The 18674-nt window shown below is 48.5% G+C and overlaps 1 protein-coding gene across 1 annotated transcript in view; it reads left to right on the top strand.

Moving 5' to 3' along the window:
* Positions 1-8720, top strand: part of UCK2 (uridine-cytidine kinase 2) — an 80088-nt gene extending 71368 nt beyond the window's left edge. Inside the window, exons 5-7 of the mRNA XM_043567823.1 lie at positions 1131-1228; positions 3317-3365; positions 5019-8720. Of these exons, the coding sequence (XP_043423758.1) occupies positions 1131-1228; positions 3317-3365; positions 5019-5158 (287 nt within the window). The 3' untranslated portion in view covers positions 5159-8720. The remainder of the gene's footprint in view (positions 1-1130; positions 1229-3316; positions 3366-5018) is intronic.
* Positions 8721-18674: the final 9954 nt, after the last annotated feature.

Genomic DNA, 18674 nt, shown 5'->3' with positions numbered 1-18674 from the left:
GGGGCTAAGATTTAAGATGGCACCTGTAGGGCGGGGCCGTTTTCACCGCGAGATTCTCCTTCCAAACTCTCACTGCTGACTTTGGGGGAAACTGAGGATCAGGGTGGTTAGCGATGGAGCGGAAAACTAAGATTCCAGTCCCTCAGGGGGTCAGACCTTTTTCTGCTTTGTTTTGTTTTCACTTTTTAAAATGTTTATTTATTTTTGAGACACAGAGAGACAGAGCACAAGTTGGGGGAGGGGCAGAGAGAGAGAGGGAGACACAGAATCTGAAGCCGGGTCCAGGTGCTGAGCTGTCAGCACAGAGCCCGATGTGGGGCTCGAACCCATGAACTGTGAGATCATGACCTGAGCCGAAGTTGGACGCTTAACCCACTGGGCCACGCAGGCGCCCCAGACCTTTTTCTGTTTTTTTGACAACAGACTCTGTTAAAATAATAAAGGTGTTTGACGAAAGCCCCTGGCTAACACTGCCCGAGAGGAAGAAGGTAGGCGATGATGAGTCCCTCTGGGTGGCCACACCATCTCTAAAACCATGCTTTTCTCATCTTTCACTAAGTGGTTTTCTCTTGGCAAACCTCTATGCTGGAGGTTAGCAGGAATGGCCGACCCAGCAGCTGGACACTCTGCCTGCCCTCCACCCTTGGGGGGCTGGAAGGTGGGGGGAGCCGGGTGTGTAAGGTGGTACATCAGTAGGTCAGTGGCCTGTGCACAGGTAAGTAAGTGTGAGGGGACGGCTCAAGGTGTGCACGGGGCTCCTTTGCTGGGGAGTCCTGCCACCTCTTGGGGCCCCATCTACTTCCTGTTACGAGCTCTGTAGGACTGTCCTGCTTTTTATGTCGTTCACACTAAAATTTTATTCGGGTCCAACGCTGCTTGAAACACGAAGACTGTTGGCTTAGGCTGGACGGCCTTTGGTCATAGCCACGTGTGACGATAGCAATAAAAATGTAACTTGTTTTTCTTGAAGCTGCTGCCGACCTGCTCTTGGTCAAGTCTCTCGGGAATCCGGGCTGTGAATCATCCAGATCAATCGTGGAGTCCGTGTGAGCTGGGTCTGCCTCCTGAAGGGCAGACATGTGTTGGCTCGTGCACCATTTTCTTGATTCTTGTTTTTCCTTTTCTTATAGTATTAAGGGACATCAGCGAAAGAGGGAGGGACCTTGAGCAGATTTTATCTCAGTACATTACGTTCGTCAAGCCTGCCTTTGAGGAATTCTGCTTGCCAGTGAGTTGCGTTCTTGGTTTGTTTTTTGTTGAATTTAGAATGTAAAACCTGATTGTACCAGTAAAGCTACATAAGTTGACGGAGCCCCCAGCCTGAATCCCATTCCTCTCTGAGTGATCCTCTATCCCGAAGTCCCACGAAAGGGCAGCCTTTGGGGCTCTGTGTGCTACCACTGTGTTCCCCAGGAGCTGTCAGAGTGGTCCTTCAGGGTCCCGCTGTCTGATTCCAGCAAGCTCTGCTCTCGTTGCTTGGTGGCCTCAAGGTGTGAGGGTGCGTCATGTCTCAGCACAGACTCGGCCATCTGGATCTTCAAAAGGTCTATGATGGTTGCCGTGTTGGTGCAGGGAGGGCTCAGCTACCAGATACTTCCTTCTGAATCTCTTCTGCCACGACATCGAGCCCCCGCTTTGAGCTTGTCTTTGGCCCCTGTGTAAGTTCCCATATGGGAAGTGTCCCACCATGTAAGCTTCCATACTTCTGCCCTAGTATAGATTCATCTTTCCTCCTGTGGCAGCTGGGAACTCTCTGGTGGGGTGGCTTTCAGAGAAGGAAGGTTGAAGATATGGGGAATTTTTAGGCATTAGTGAATCAGCCCTCAGCTTCCTGAGGACAGACAGGTGAATGTTGAGAGGCGACCACCAGGGACAAAAGGTGTGGAGTGGTGGGAGGTTAGTGGTGGAGGAAAACGCAAGAGATGACGTCGTTTGACAGGGAGAAACGTTTAACTCAGGAGACTCCTGCACCTGTGTCATGTGTCTTCCCCGGGTTGGCCTCCCCATGGTCTAACTCCCTAACAATTTAATCATTAGGCTGTAAGACAGAGTGGGGAGATGTTGGGACTTAGTCTGATCTTGGGTGATCTCTTTTGAGAGAGTGGAATATGAGGGCATTGAGAAGAGGTGTAGAGTGAGGCTGAGTGTGGGAATTTCTCTGTTTCTCCTGGTAATTAACTTCTTTCTTTCTCCTGGAAAAATAGGATCTCCAACTATCTGTTCCTTTAAGTCTGTTAGTGGGGTTTTGCGTCAAAGCAGACAAGACTTTTTGTTTCAGATCGGGGACAGGTGGACTTTCTGAGTCAGCCTGAGTAACGCTGATGCCCTATTCGTTCCCCCAGAGAGGATTGGGTCACAGGATCAGGTTTCTGGGTAGAGAGCACAAGGGGCTGAGAAGCCAGGAAATTCTATCCATCCATCTATCTGTCGGAGGACTTCTGCTCTTTTCAACTTAAAAATAACCCATGGTAAACTTGTGATTGTACATAAATTAGAGGTGACTGCCAATTTTCTGCTGTTTAACTTAGTTGTAATGGAGCTTAAAGTTCTGCATGTTTCCTGGGTGGTTTCTACTTTTTCTGGCCACTCTGTGCTCAGAGAAGATCAGGTCATTCCCACGTAAGCCAGGAGCTCGGACCTGATAAATTGCCTCCTTCGGGTTGGGTTTGGGCTGGACACACATGAATCTGTGTAGAAGCTGCCTGGAGTAAAGATGTCCATGGTCTGAGGTCATGGTCATGTGGTCTTAACCTAAACTTGGGTCATACACCAGGCCATAGTTATTTGTAAATTGGTCCACAAAATCTCAGTAAAATAAACAAGCAAAAACAAAAACAAAAAAGGGAATGCTTCGAATTGTGGGTTTACTCCCCCCGCCCCCCGCCCCCAAGTGTGATAACAGAGCCAGTGAAAGTGGTCATCAGTGGGGGTTGTTTTTCCGGGGTTTACCCTTGTGTTAGGGTTAATGGTGTCACCTCTCAGACTGTGTCCACACGTCCAAGGTGAACTGCTTCCCTTTTCAATTGGGTTTTTCTAATTCATATTTTTCTTAGTAGGGAGAAAGCAATTATGAGTTTCGTTTCAAAGACCACGTTCTCTGTGTAGGTCATAAGCTTAAACTATATTAAATATTAGTAATGAGAAATCAAGAGAAAGCTGATGTAGTTTAGAGAAAGGGACTAGAAGATAATTACGCCACCGTGTGGGGTCAGTAGTAGGAAGGCTGACCCTTTCCCCTTAGCCTCACATTGACAGGGGCGTGGGCCCGCTTCTCTGGAACCCCCCTGTAATGCATTGTGAATATCTTTCTCCACAGACAAAGAAATACGCTGATGTGATCATTCCTAGAGGTGCAGATAATCTAGGTGAGTGCTGGTCGAGGGTCCTCTCGTAGGGCATCACTTCTATTGTACCCTTTGTCAATCAGACTTTGGGACAGGATGTGGTGACCAGACAAGGCTCCATGGACAGGGCCGAACCACTGGTCTGCTATTGGGAGCCAGAAAGAAATTTCTGCCTACATGCCTGGCCTTGGGAACAGGCCCCTTTGCATACGTGTGTGTGTGTGTGTGTGTGTGTGTGTGTGTATCTGTGTGTGCACAGCGACAAATGGCAACTCGTGCTTCTCTGGTAGAAACCAGAGGGCTGGAGACTGTCTCTTGCTGTCACTCCCATGACAGTGGGATGACACTCGATGACAGAGGCCTCCCATGGAGGCCACCCTTCAGCCAAAACACAGTCCCTTAATTTAATTCAGAGTGACCGACTATCCAGGTATCGTTTATCTGTTGGTTTGGATTGGTCTAAGAAGTAGGGGTAGCTCTGGACTGAGGCAGGCTGGGGCACAGTTGATCTGTAAGAAGACTGCCTTCTCATTCTCTTTTTCATTGATTTCAATTTTCCCCCCATTTAAACAGTTTTGTTTTTGTTTTTGTTTTTTTGCTGAGCCATTTGGGAGTCCATTACAGCGATAACTGTTTCACAGTGGGTTTTTTTTTTGTTTTTTTTTGTTTTTTTTTTTCTTTAGTAATATTTATTGTCAGGTTAGCTAACATACAGTGTATACAGTGTGCTCTTGGTTTTGGGGGTAGATTCCCGTGATTCATCCCTTACATACAACACCCAGTGCTCATCCCAACAAGTGCCCTCCTCAATGCCCATCACCCATTTTCCTTACTACCTCCCCCCCCCCCCCCAATCAACCTTCAGTTTGTTCACTGTAATTTAAGAGTCTCTTATGGTTTGCCTCCCTCTCTGTTTCAGACTGTTTTTTCCTCTTCCCTTCCCCCAGGGTCTTCTGTTATGTTTCTCAAGTTCCACATTTTAATTAAAAAAAAAAATGTATTTTTAATGTTCATTTATTTTTGAGAGAGACCGACAGAGTGCAAGTGGGGGAGGGGTAGAGAGAGAAGGAAACACAGAATCTGAAGCAGACTCCAGGCTCTGAGCTGTGAGGCTCAGAGCCTGAGGTGGGGCTTGAACCCACAAACCGTGAGATCATGACCTGAGCCAAAGTCGGACGCTTAACTGACCGAGCCGCCCAGGCAACCCGTCACTGTGTATTTCTTAAACGGGAGGGCATTTTCATTCATAGCCGCAGAACACCCATCACATTCTGGAAAGTGAACATGGGGGCAATCTCTTTCGGCAGTTCTGAGGAGAAAGGCCCCGTGGTTTTGTAGAACGGCCCTTGGTTTGGGTTTGTTTCCTCATGATTGCATTCGCTTTCTACCACCTGGAGAAGACCGCACAAGAGCTGTCCTGTTCCTTGTGCATCGTCTCAGAAAGCACTTGATGCTTGTTCCGGTTTTGGTGACGCTGACACATTAATCACTTGCTTGAGACGTAGAATTTATTTCTAAAGCGGAGAAAAGAGAGTCCCATGTTGCATTTCCTTTGGAGGAAAGCGCCTTCTGCGGGCTCAGCCTCTTCGGGATGGGGAGCTGGTGGGTTCCCTGTTAGAAGGGTTGTCTCCTCTCTGCCCTGCGTCCCTCACGCTGCCACCCTCTGCCCCACAGTGGCCATCAACCTCATCGTGCAGCACATTCAGGACATCCTGAACGGAGGGCTCTCCAAACGGCAGACCAATGGCTATCTCAACGGCTACATCCCGTCACGCAAGCGGCAGTCCTCGGAGTCCAGCAGCCGGCCGCATTGACCCCTGTCTCCCCCCCGACCCAGCCCCTACCTTCAAGAGACAGGAGGAGGGATCAGGAGGCGGTGTTCATCTGTACACGTGGTTTCCTATGACATTGCTGTATTTAAGAAAACACCATGGAGGTCACATGCCTTTGGTTTTTCTTTCTCTGTTCTTGTTTCTTTTTGTGCTTTGGAGCGGCGCAATGAAACCGAATTTGACCCTGAGCTTAAATGACAAACTGTGCCAACTACTACTGGTGATGCCTAATTATGAATCCAACGTGTAACCAGTTATAAATACAGATATATATATATATAAAAGGATCTATTTTTGTGTAAATGTACAAATACTGTAAAGCTGTTTGCTGTAAGTATTCTGCAGGAGGGCCTGTACTTTAGTGGGGGCTCGAGCTGGAGTCTGGGTCCAGTGGGGATTGCCCTTGTGATGCCCTTGTGATGGATCCAGGCGGGGCAGGCTCAGGCCTCGGTGTGGGAGGCTCGAGTGGCTCTGAGTGCCTGTGCCACTCAGTGACAGTGGAGTTGGGAGCCTTGGGTTGTCTCCCTGCCACAGTGCCACCTTCCCAGAGCAGGAGCTCTGTGACACGTCGACAAGAGATACCCCCTTCTTCCCTCCTTCTTTTTTTATTTTTTTTTTTTGAGTGGAAATTAGGCAAGACCTCAGCTCAAAAATCAAACTCAGGGAAGAGGCCCACTGAAGAGAAACAAGTCTTCTGTGTTTTCTTCTTGCCCGATGCCCCACCTCTGGCCGCCTGGTAGTTCAGGGCCTCCTTCCTTAGCCACCCAGGCTCTCCGAAAGCCAGCGCCGCCTCTCTCTCCTTCCCTGACACGGATTTGATGGGATCATTTCCTGGTAAAATATGGGGAGGAGAGAGTAGCAAGGCACCTACGGTAGCGTCCGAGGAAACACTGGTTCCTCCCGCCTCCCGGGGACGTCTACGGTTAGATTCCCTGGGCCTTTTCCCAGATTGCAGAGCACAGGTGGCCTCTTGAGTTCGGGCTTCAGAGGAGGGCTTCTGCCAGCAGCAAGACACCTGGTGGCCCCTCACAGGGTGGCGACAGCCCTGCAGGGGTTGTTCACGAGATGCGGGGCTTGGCTGCCGGATGAGGACAGCACGCACTTTCCAGCAGGAATTGTCACTCGCAGCATGACAGTCGCCATAGTTAGTGGGTAGAGAGTTCCACCTTTCCCGAGGGCTCCCTCTCTGGGAGAAGTACAGATCCCTGATGATCCTTGCTGGATGGGGGGCAGGAAGTGGGGGGGGACTAAGTGAGACCGAGACTGAGGAGTGTAGAGTCCTAAAGCCTCAGCTTTTAACTGCAGATGAGTCAGAGGCCTGCATTTCTTCCTCGACCTTCTCAGTGCTTGGGAGGCCACGGCCCGAAACGTTTTGGGGAACCCTCTCCCTCCATTGCTGTCCTAGCCCATTGGAGCCGTTCAGGTAACCCTGACACAGCCACTCTCCCGCCACCACCGCACTGCCCCCGAGACTTAAACCGCCGTCCAATTTGATTCCCCCTTTCTGGGTTCCATTGGACTCTAACGCTGTTTTGCTGTTTCAAGAGAGTCAAACCTCCTCCCTGGCAGAGCTTTGCCACCCCTGAGTCATCCAGGAGACCGCAGCAGGCTCTGGAGGGAGCAGGGGAAGGCTCTCCGAGGTGCCCACGTTGAAGGCCAGTTCTGGATGTCTCAGAGTCCGTATTATCTTTCTCGTCATGCCTTCGACAGTTCTGACATGAAGCGTGGGTGGCAGGCCTGGGTTAGGATCCTGAGGACCCAAGGCCTCGTGCCTTGATGGGGCCTCTCTGTGCCCAGGGGCAGCCCACTCCTGTCTGGGGGAGCCTTGGCCTTCCGGTGGGTAGCACATTCAACTTTACTTGAAGCTCCCAGGTGCCAAACCATTTAGTGCCTTGGCTGTCTGTCCCACTGCCTTGGAAGATGGATTCTTCTCATCTCTGAGCCTTGACTTTCTTAGCTGCTTCCTCATCTACCTGTGGTGTTGGGACCAAGCCTCCAGTGTCTCCGCTGGGAAACAGTGCTAGGCCTGCCTTGCCTCCAGGTAAAACTGTCACCAGGTCTTGGTGGCTTGGCTGGGGGCACTGGGGCAAGGGAGGGAGGAGTCTGCCCCTGTGTGGCCACCCCAGCATTTAGTCAATTGAGTATCTGAGCTTGAGCCTTCTATCTGGCAAATCCTGGACTTGGTGTGTTGAGAGCCCTGGGATCTCTGATTCCACTGGTGAGTCAGGGGTAGGATCATGAGGCCAGAGACCGTGACCTGAGTCCTGTGGGTCTTGTCTGCAGCCCAGGGAGAAGGGACCGACAAGCAGGGTGGGGATGATGTTGGTCATGTGTGCACGGGAGTCCCGTGGCTTCAGAGCTGCCCAATGGTGCTTGCTTCTTTTCCCCACCCCTGCCCAGGTATTATCCACAGACCAAGTGTTTAGGGAACACACATCCAAGCTTCGTGTCATGGGAAGGCCTGACCTCCTGCTCTTTCACGCTAATAGAACTTGTGCTGACCCGGGTTTCTTTTCCTTGGGCAGCCGGAGGCCAGTGGGGACAGAGAGGTTGGAGTCTGTGTAAGGAACACGCAAGTGTTTGGACCTCAGGTGTCCTTTGGAGTGCCTAAGGTAGGCCCTCGAGGTGGGCCCCTGAACAGGCCAGGGGGCGGGTGCAGGGAAGGGTCTCCTGTTTACCCTTCAGAACCAATCGTTCCCGCAACAGCCCGCTCCGGTCTCAGCCGCGGATGCTGCCCACCCGCCCCTGCTGGGCTCAGCACTGGACGCTTGTCCCCAGGCCCAGGGCGGGTTGCCAGTCTCTCATGAGGTCACCAGGTCAGGCTGAAGGCTTGCGTATTCTCCCGAGCAGGTGGGAACCAGCAGGGACTGGAGCCCGGTTGGTTTGTGGAGCCCCTCCTTTGCTGACCTGGTACAGCTTCCCCGATTTAGCACCCCTGAGCTGTGCTGGCACCGAAGGCCCGCGGAGGGAACTAGTGGATTCTTGCAGGGAAATGTTTCTGCCCTGGAGTCTCCCACCTGCCTGTCAGCGACTCCAGCACCAAGGGACCGTGCTGGGGTCAGTAGCCTAGAGCAGGTTTGGGATCGCAGGGCTGTGCTTCTGGGAAGGACCGGCTGGACTTCGGTCTCACGCTGCCTTTCCCCTGTCTCAGGGTGGGGTGGGGGCAACAGGCTTGGTGTCAGTGAAACAAGGGAGACAGCAGGTTGGGAAAAGGCCTGGAGTCGGTCTGGGGCTCAGAGTGCTCTTTGATCTTTGGTCTCTGGGCCCCATGCTGCCCTCCTGGGCCTCCAGGTGGCTGGCCTTCAGATCAGCTTCCTTGCTGCAGTTAGAGGTCACGAGTGCCTAGCTGGTCCTGCCTCAGGAACAGGGTGAGTAGCTAAACAAAGACGTAGGCATTTTTTGTTTTGGGTTTGTTTTTTTTTTTTCTTTCAGATACTTGGTCTTCCTCCCTCTCTTTCTACCGCCCTGCCTTTATTGTTAGTAGTTAACAAAAATGACCACATACTATGTACTTTGCTGTAAATAAAGTCTGAATGGAAAAAGAGCCAATTCTTGTCTCCTTTGTGAGGTTTGGGCAGGAGGAGCGGTGACTGAGGCCAGTGGCGGAGGGCACGCGGCCTGCCGTCACTAAGCCGCTCAGTCCCCGGCAGTCCTGGGCCGGACCCCAGACCGCAGCTGGCCTGGGATCCTGGACAGACGTACACTTGGGCATTTCTCCTGGTCCCTGTCCCTGTCCCCGAAAGCCAGGGCCAAGCTTTCTGGGAGGCTTCTGATCTCTGGGATGTTCTGCTTCTGAGTATCCCAGTCAGTGCAGCTCCTGACTGGCGGTCTGCCCTGGGTCATTCGCCACCCCTTCCTCCACGCCCACATTGAAACTCCAAACAACCTTCCAAATGTAGAGAACTTGATGGGGGTGGTGGTGGAGGAGGTTTGTTATAACAATGTGGGAAACTTCTCGGGGTGTGTGTGTGTGTGTGTGTGTGAGTGTGAGCACTCTAAGCGATACAGCTATTGATACATATTAACCAGTGCAGATACAGTAAAAGCTTGAGTTGCCAGTAACTTGTTCTGGGAGTGTTCTGCAAGCGAGCCAATGTTTCCAATACATTTTAACTTGATAAACAAGGGATGTCTTGCCATACGAGTAGTACGGGGGGGTGACATGATTACAACTGAGGCAAGGGTTCTTGAAATTCGCTTTGATACACGAGTGCTTTGGCTGACAAGCATGTTTCCGGGAGGAACTCTGCTCGCGTCAAGGTTTTACATATATCTCCTTGTTCTTTTAAAATTTTTTTAATGTTTACTTATTTTTGACAGAGAGAGAGAGAGAGAGAGAGAGAGAGAGAGACAGCACGAGTGGCAGACGGGCAGAGAGAGGGAGACCTGGAATTCGAAGGAGGCCCCAGGCTTCCAGCTGTCAGCACAGAGCCTGATGGGGGGCTCGAACTCACGGACCGCGAGATCATGACCTGAGTCGAAGTCGGACGCTCAACCGACTGAGACACCCAGGCTCCCCATATAGCTCCCTGTTTTTAAATTTTTTTTTCTTAAGTTTATTTATTTTTGAGACAGAGAGAGACAGAGCATGAATGGGGGAGGGTCAAAGAGAGAGGGAGACACAGAATCGGAAGCAGGCTCCAGGCTCTGAGCCATTAGCCCAGAGCCCGACGCGGGGCTCGAACTCACGGACCGTGAGATCCTGACCTGCGCTGAAGTCAGACGCTTAACCGACTGGCCCACCCAGGCGCCCCGATAGCTCCCTGTTTTTAAATGACTAGGTCACCCACCACCAAAGATTGTAAGATAATTGGCCTTTGCGTTCTTCTTGGCTCCCTGCCCCCCCCCCCCCACCTCTGCGCCCTCTAGGATTCCATCCCTTCACCCCTGCCTCCCAGACACTGAATCACCCTCATTAACGTGCTGTGAAATTAATAAAGGGAAACATGGGCTACAATGGAGTCAGGAGGTCTGGCAGGGGTGGGTGGGGTGTATATACGCACCCTACGGCCTTACCACTTGTCAATTGCAAATCCAACCGGAAGACAGGACCTTGCAGGGAGATCCTACTGGACTCTCCCCCTGGAGGGAAAAAGGCTTACCTCCTTTCCCGCCGGCAACAGCCCAGCCAATGGGAGGCCACTATACTTCCCACCCCCCCAGTTTGCTCCAATGGGCTTGCTCGTAACAGCCTTCCCAACTTCCCCTTTCTTCTATAAGAGACCATACCTCTCTGTTCTGGCACTTGCCTGTGGTTTTGCTACAGGTAGCTTATCTTGGCTTGCCGTTCTTTGCTATTTCCAAACAAATCCACCTTTTGCTGGTAAAATAACTGGCACTTGTATTTTTTATTAAATAATTTTTTTTTAATGTTTACTTATATTTAAGAGAGAGTGTGAATGAAGGAGGGGCAGAGAGAGGGAGACAGAACCCAAAGCAGGCTCCATCCAGGTCCTGAGCTGGCAGTGCAGAGCCTGACGCAGGGCTCGAACCCACCAACCGTGACCTGAGTGGAAGTCGGACACTCAGCCTACTGAGCCACCCAGGTACCCCAAGACTGCTGTGCTTTTAAATAACACCGAAGCCCTTAGCAAACTGGCTTTGTTTCTCCACCCTCTGTCACAACATCCTCTGAGCCAACAGAGCCAACCTCCTCCCACACAGCTCGGAGACACCGCTTTGGCTGGTGCAGCTTTAGTTAAACCCTTCATGGGCTCAGTTGAAAATAAACCTATTAGGACTGCTTGAAGGTTCTAAGGAGTGGGGAGGGGTGGAGAAGGGGACCTGGGAGGTGGGAAAATTCTCTTTGAGATGGATTTCAACCAACTTCTGATGGTAGAATATGGGTTTTTTTTTTCTTTCTTTTAGGATTTGTTCTTTTTTTAAAGTTTATTTTCAGAGCGAGCGCAAGTGGGGGAGGGGCAGAGAGAGGGAAAGAAGAACCCCAAGCAGGCTCCGGCTGTCAGCACACAGCCCAACGCGGGGCTCGAACCCACGAACAAGGAGATCATGACCTGAGACGAAACCAAGAGTCAGCAGCTTAACCACCCAGGCGCCCCTTTAAGATTTCTGTTTTCGAAGCTGAATTTTAAGAGATCACTTCTTAACATCTATAATGAAGTCAACCCACTTGTTGAATCTTCGGCTATGCCTGTGTATATACTTAATATTTTCTTTCAATGAACTACGTACCTAAAATAACAGAGCCAGATGAAACAGCTTGAGTTAGGAGTAAACCTAGACATATGTTCTCCATTAAATGACTGGCGGTGAGGGGGCAGGAGAACTCGAAGCTGCTTCGCACAACCCATTACCCTGCAGGCCAGCTGATGTTCCGAGATTTGTCTGGGCGACATCAGTGGTTCCTCTGACGCGTTGCAGAATGGCAATGGCTTGGGGTTCAGTGAGTGTGTGTTGAGTCCTGGCTGCCCCCCGGGGCCAGGGAACGCCAGCGTGGCCTCTGCCTACAAATCCCACGCGTCTGGGTGGGTTTCATGCGGAAAAGTCCGGGATCCTCTCATGTCAGGTAGTAACACCTGTGGATGTTTCAGGATTCCTCCCCATCAGCGCCCTGTACTTTCTTTTCAGTTCCTGAACTTTCCGGCTTTCATGGCGGTAATCGTCACTTCGGACTTGCCCAGCCTTCAGGACACCTTCACTGCGCTTTAGCAGTCCCGCAAGGTATGTAAGGAATGCGGTCCTGCTCCGCTTTCCAGGAGGGGACGGATTTGAGCCAAAGCTGCCGCCGCCTGCCATCTAGCGGTGGGACGCAGATCCCGACGGAGGGCGGCGTGGAGTGGCTGGGCTAAGGTCGTTTGCTTGGCTCCTGTGGTTTTAAGAGGGTTATCAGAGCGCCCCCAGAAGTCTGACTGCTGAAGTGATCTCGCTTTTGTGTCTTCCTGGAAAGTCTTTAAAGGAGCGGTCGTTAGGGCCGATCGGAGCTGCCCCCTTTTCTCTCCCGCTACAATCTGTTGCAAGTGGTTCTCCAAGCTGCTCGTTACAGTCAAAGTGGGGGGGGGGGTGTTGAAAAGGGCGGTCCATTCCTGAGAATTTTGATTCTGTAGGTCTAGGGAGAAAAATCCTTTGTAACACACTGCCAGGTGAATCAGGCACACAGGCAGGGCTGGAAACCGAGGGGCTCGTGTATTGAATCATATGGACCATTCAGATCCGTGGTGTTCATCGTACTCGGGTGCCCGTTTCGTCCAGGAACGTCGTCTGTGCTGTTCAAGTCTCTTCTGTGCCTGTGTGGGGACTGGAAAGAAGGCGCGAGTCTGCTCTTAAGGCCATTCAAATCCAGCACTGCCCTCTTAGGTTGCAAGACCCCGCCCCAGGAGATGCTAAACTATGGTGCCCCGGGAAAGTGCCTTAGGATGTCCTCAGAGGTGGGCACGTTTTTTAGGAGTCACCTTCAAGCAGGTTTTGGTCACAGCGCCCTTTGTGACATCTTACCTGAAGTCTCAACAGAGAAAAGAAAAATGTGGTTAAAGTTGGCAAGAGGGCATCTCGAGAATCATGCAGGCTCTTCCTTGAGGATTCTGAGTTTTCTTTGAAACCGGGAATCCAAGCCCCTCATGTTACACACGAGGAAACCAGGGCCCAGAGGCCGAGTGACTGGGTCAAGATCCTAGCAACGTGGGCTCCAGGTCTGCAGTGGACTCGATCAGGGCTTTAAAAAGAGAATTCCCTCCTCCTGGGTCTCATCTTGGAGCTTCTCCAGGGGCAGGCGTTGTTGGCAAAAGTTGCGGTGGGTCTCTGCTCTTGGATTGATTCTTTTTGGCAGGAAGAATGACCTAAGTAATACTCACTTGGTTTGCAGAAGGCAGAAGAAAAAGGAGAGAGAATAGAATGCCTTTTATTTATTATTTTATTATTACCATTTTTTAAAATTCTTAAAAAAAAGTTTAATGTTTATTCCTTTTTGAGAGAGAGAGAGAGAGAGAGAGAGAGAGAGAGAGAGCGCGCGAGCACAAACAGGTGAGGGGCGGAGAGAGAGAGAGAGGGAGACACAGAATGTGAAGCAGGCTCCAGGCTCTGAGTTGTCAGTACAGAGCCTGACACGGGGCTCGAACTCATGAACCGCGAGATCATGACCTGAGCCGAAACCAGACGCTTAACTGACTGAGCCCCCCAGGCACCCCTTGAACACCTTTTAAAAATTAGGTTTAGTTGGTTGGTGTCAGCTGAATTTTGCGGAAGGGGTTCCACCTCTGCTTAATGATTTCCGCGTGGTCTAGCTTCCGCTAAAAGGAGAGACAGCCTCTTGGGACAAACAACTCTGCAGTCAGCAGACCTAGCTTCATGCGTTGGCTCCTTCACATAACAGCTAGGTGGTCTTGGGCAGCTGTATCCTAGGGGCGAAATCCCCTCCTTGGCCTAGAGTACTGAATGACAACGTGTGGGCAGAGAGGCAGGACTGTGCACGGCGGTATAAGGTGCCCAGTGAGTGGTGGCTGTGGTGTTCTTGGTAATTGGGCTGCACAGGTGACACTGAATTCTGGAAAGGCCCTTTCTTCTCTGGAGCTCAGGGCATCTGGGAGAGGCTGGCTGGCTTCAGGGAAGGTTCCTAAACTAGAATTCTCTACAGGCACTTCTAGAGCCTTGCCCCCAAGCTCACCTCATCTATTGGCGGAGGAGGGTTTAGCAAAACCCAAATGGGCTTTTTTGATGTGGAGATATACCCAAGGGGTTCAGAGCCTTAGCCGCCCCAGGGCTATGAGCCTCCCAGGCTGAGACTCACCCCTTTCTGGGCCTCTCCTCACCCCCGCTGCCTCCCCTGGTGTCAGGCTCTGTGATGAGAGTTGGATTCTGGGACAGAGTAAGGAAAGACACCTGCATAGGTATTATTGAGTCATTTAAAATGGATCTGATGGGCGCCTGGGTGGCTCAGTCAGTTAAGTGACTCTTGGTTTCGGTTCAGGTCGTGATCTCATGGTTGGTGGGTTTGAGCCCTGTATTGGGCTCTCTGCTCTCGGTTTGGAGCCTGCTTGGGATTCTCTGTCTTTCCTTCTCTCTCTGCTCCTCCCCCACCGTCTCTCTCTCAAAATCAATGAATAAACTTAAAAAAATTGAAAACCCAAAGGACTGAAAACTTAATGGTGTGCTTCTTAAGGCCTGAAAATAATGAGTGTCAGACAGTCGTGGCATCAAAATGAAGGTGTCAGATACGGTGTCCTCGGGTTCTGCATCTGAAGAGTCTGTTGTGCGACAGATCGGGGGTGGGCACAGGGCATCTTCAGTGGGACCGCCTGCGTCGTGCCTGGCACTCGCTTAAGGATGACGTCCCCCTCATCCAGGATGTACCAGGCTGATGAAACACCTCTCTTTTTTCGATTAGGGATTTTGTTTTGTTTTGTTTTGTTTTATTTTGTTTTATTTTATTTTATTTTGTTTTGTTTTGTTTTATTTTGTTTTGTTTTATTTTGTTTTGTTTTATTTTGTTTTATTTTATTTTGTTTTGTTTGTTTTATTTTGTTTTGTTTTATTTTATTTTGCTTTGTTTTGTTTTATTTTGTTTTGTTTTATTTTATTTTGCTTTGTTTTGTTTTATTTTATTTTGTTTTGTTTTACGTTATTTTGTTTTGTTTTATTTTATTTTGTTTTCTTTTGTCTTATGTTATTTTGCTTTGTTTTATTTTATTTTGTTTTGTTTTGTTTTATTTTATTTTATTTTGTTTTTTTATTTTGTTTTGTTTTATTTTGTTTTATTTTGTTTTGTTTTATTTTATTTTATTTTGTTTTATTTTGTTTTGTTTTGTTTTATTTTGTTTTGTTTTGTTTTATTTTATTTTATTTTGTTTTATTTTGTTTTGTTTTGTTTTATTTTATTTTATTTTATTTTGTTTTATTTTATTTTGTTTTGTTTTGTTTTATTTTATTTTGTTTTGTTATTTTGTTTTGTTTTTTGTTATTTGATTTTGTTTTGTTTTGTTTTATTTTGTTTTATTTTATTTTATTTTATCTATTTATTTATTTATAAACTTTTTAAATATTCATTTTTGAAAGAAAGAGAGAGAGAGTGCAAGTGGGGAAGGGGCAGAGAGAGAGAGAGAGGGAGACACAGAATCCGAAGCAGTCTCCAGGCTCCGAGCTGTCAGCACAGAGCCCAACATGGGGCTCGAACCTGTGCACCACCAAATCATGACCTGAGCTAGAGTCGGACACTTAACCGAATAAGCCACCCAGGTGCCCCCGATTAGGGTTTTTAATCTCTTGTTGTCCCTAGCCCCCTGTAGCAAGTGTGCCTTCTAAGGATGCCCTCTCAGGATAATGTTTTTACATACATGAAATAACACCCCAAAACATCAAAGGAAATAAATTGTAGTAAAACAGTTACCCAAATATAAAAACAAGCATGTGTTGTGGGAAGACATGTGCTTCTTTATTAACCCGTCAAATAACATGAGCCAGGGTCAAGTCTAAGAACTACCACAGTTAGGTAGCATTAATGAACCCAAGCGATCCTGTGACATTCTGTAACAGTGAGCACGTGTTCTGAAAATAACTGTGACTTCTGCCAGCAAACAGGTTCACTTACAGCTAATATTCCTTTAAAAAAAATTTTTTTTTTTAACATTTATTTATTTTTGAGACAGAGAGAGACAGAGCATGAACGGGGGAGGGTCAGAGAGAGAGAGGGAGACACAGAATCTGAAACAGGCTCCAGGCTCCGAGCCATCAGCCCAGAGCCCGACGCGGGGGCTCGAACTCACGGACTGCGAGATCATGACCTGAGCCGAAGTGGGACGCCCAACCGACTGAGCCACCCAGGCGCCCCCACTTACAGCTAATATTCCTGTGCTTTGTCGCCTGCATTCATAACATAAGGAAATGCTGCCCTGAATCCTCAGACTAAGAACCCCTGGCTGAGATCCAAATCCTTCAAGTCGCCTGGTGACTAAGGTAGACGGAAGTGTTCCCTTTTAAGACGTGTCCTGGTGAGCTGGGCCTGAGCCACGGCGCCGGGCAGGCTGTGCGGGATGGGCGCAGTCAGTGAGGCAACCTCACTCTGGCCTCAACTGCCCCGCTTGCCAGTGAGGTTGGCAAAGTCACGGCACTTGTCCTGCCGGGCTCTCCATCTGCGAAATCAGAGTGTAACCTCTGCCATCCTCAACCTAATGCTTTGCTACATGATGGGAAAGAACGCATGGAACCTGAACGAGAAACAGTAAAAACTTAATATAAACATCAAGTGTGCTATTTATTTTCAGTGCAAAGTGTAACTAGGCCCAAGTGGTGTTTAAAAATGATCAACTTTGGGGCGCCCCCGGGGGCTCAGTCGGTTGAGCGTCCGGCTTTGGCTCAGGTCATGATCTCACAGTTTGTGAGTTCGAGCCCCACGTCGGGCTCTGTGCTGACGGCTCAGAGCCTGGAGCCTGCTTTGGATTCTGGGTCTTCTTCGCTCTCTGCCCCTCCCCTGTTCATGCTCTGTCTCTCTCTCCTTCAAAAATAAATCAACATTTAAAAAAAAGATCAACTTTGACTCAGGCCGAGTGTCGGTGAGGAAGATAAGAGGTCTGTCCACAGCCAGAAAGAAGATTAGGGCAAATGAAAACAGGAGTCAAAGCCTGTCTCAGCCACTCAGAGACCATGGCTTTGGGGCAGCATCCTCGAACCATCAGGAGCCACGAAGGCAGCGTTCCTTTCTCTACCTCTGGTCACAGGGGTCTGTGATCCATTTTGAGTTAATTTTTATTTATGGCGCGAGCTGTAGACAGAAGGTCATTATTTTGCATGTGATCTCCTCTTGTTCCAGCACCAGTGTTGAAAAGACACCCCTCTTTGAATGGTGCTTGCACCTTTGTAAAAATATCAAAGGGCGCCTGGGTGGCTCAGTCAGTTGAGCATCCAACTCTTGATTTCAGCTCAGGTCATGATCTCACAGTTCGTGAATTCAACCCCTGTGTTGGGCTCTGTACTGACAGTGCAGAACCTTCTTGGGATTCTCTCTCTCCTTCTCTCTCTGCCCCTCCCCTGCTTGTGCACTCTCTCTCTCTCTCAAAATAAATAAATAAAAACTTAAAAAAAATTAGCTGTTCATATTTGTGGCTCTGTTTCTGGACTCTGTTCCACTGGTCTTTTTGTCTATTTTGGGGTCAATAGCACATTGTCTTGATTACTGAGGCTCTATAATAAGTCTTGAAATCAGGTAGTGTTAACCCTCTAAATTTGTTCTTTTCAAAATAGTTTTGGCTATTATAGGTCATTTGCATTTCTGTATAAATTTTAGAATCACTTTGTTAATTTCTACAAAAAGTTCTGCTGAGCTATAATTGGGATGTTGTCGAATCCATAGATTATCTGGGGACAACTGACATTTCACAACGTTGTGTCTTTTGACCTCTGAACAAAGTCTACCTCTCCATTTTTTTCTTTCTTTTTTTTTTTTTTTTTGGTGTTCTTTCACTTCTCTCAGCAATGTTTTATCATTTTCAGTTTACAGATCTTGTACATCTTTTATCAGATTTGTCTTTATGTACTTCATATTTTTGATGCTATTGTAAATAGTATTTTTAAAAAAATTTTTAATGTTCATTTATTTTTGAGAGAGAGACACAGAACATGAGCAGGGGAGGGGCAGAGAGAGAGAGGGAGACACAGAATCCGAAGCAGGCTCCAGGCTCTGAGCTGTCAGCACAGAGCCCGACGTGGGGCTCGAACTCACAAACCGCGAGATCATGATCTGAGCCTGTCGGTCACTTAACCAACTGAGTCACCCAGGCGCCCTAGTAAATAGTATATATTTTTCTAAATTCCAAGTTCTAATGTTGTTGCTAGCTGTACCTTTCACCACTCATCTTTATCTCTGTTCTCTCCCTCCAGATATGCAGTTACATGTATGTAGGAACGCTTATTCTCTCCTCTGAGTCTCTTTTTTTAAATTTTTCACATCTTTAGCTTCTCAAGGCTACATTTTCGCTATTTCTGAGGTCTATTTCCAGTTCCCTTATTGTCTCTTCAGCCATGTTTAGCCTGCCATCTAAAACCCTTCCATCGAGTTTTTAATTTTGTTGACTTCATTTTTAGCTTTCAGAAAAAGTACTTCATCGTGTTACAAAACCTGCTTGTTGCTTTTCTACAGTGTCTTATCCTTATATTTCAATTCCTATTCTTGACTCCTATAAAATGTCTTCATTTTCTCATGTGCTCCCCTATGCATTAAGCAGGACCTTTATTATTATTTTTTTTATTTTTAAGAAAGATTTTATTTTTAAGTAATCTCTGCACCCAGTGTGGGGTTCGAACTCGTGACCCCGAGACCAAGAGTCGCACTCTCTACTGACTGAGCCAGCCAGGTGCCCCTAAGCAGGATTTTTAAATGTTTCATCTGGAATTTCTGGTAAAAATCATGGTAAAAATGTTTCCATCATGGTAAAAAAATAAATATAAAAGCATGCCACTGGTTTTCTCAAATTTTTTGCTTCAGGAAATTTTTGCTTTGCTGCGGAGTGTTGTTACTCCAAATCAAACTGTAGGCTCTTTAAGGTCAGGGATTGTG

This window comes from Prionailurus bengalensis, chromosome E4 (genome assembly GCF_016509475.1).
Source record: "Prionailurus bengalensis isolate Pbe53 chromosome E4, Fcat_Pben_1.1_paternal_pri, whole genome shotgun sequence".
Taxonomy (NCBI): domain Eukaryota; kingdom Metazoa; phylum Chordata; class Mammalia; order Carnivora; family Felidae; genus Prionailurus; species Prionailurus bengalensis.
This window is presented reverse-complemented; position numbering and strand designations above follow the sequence as displayed.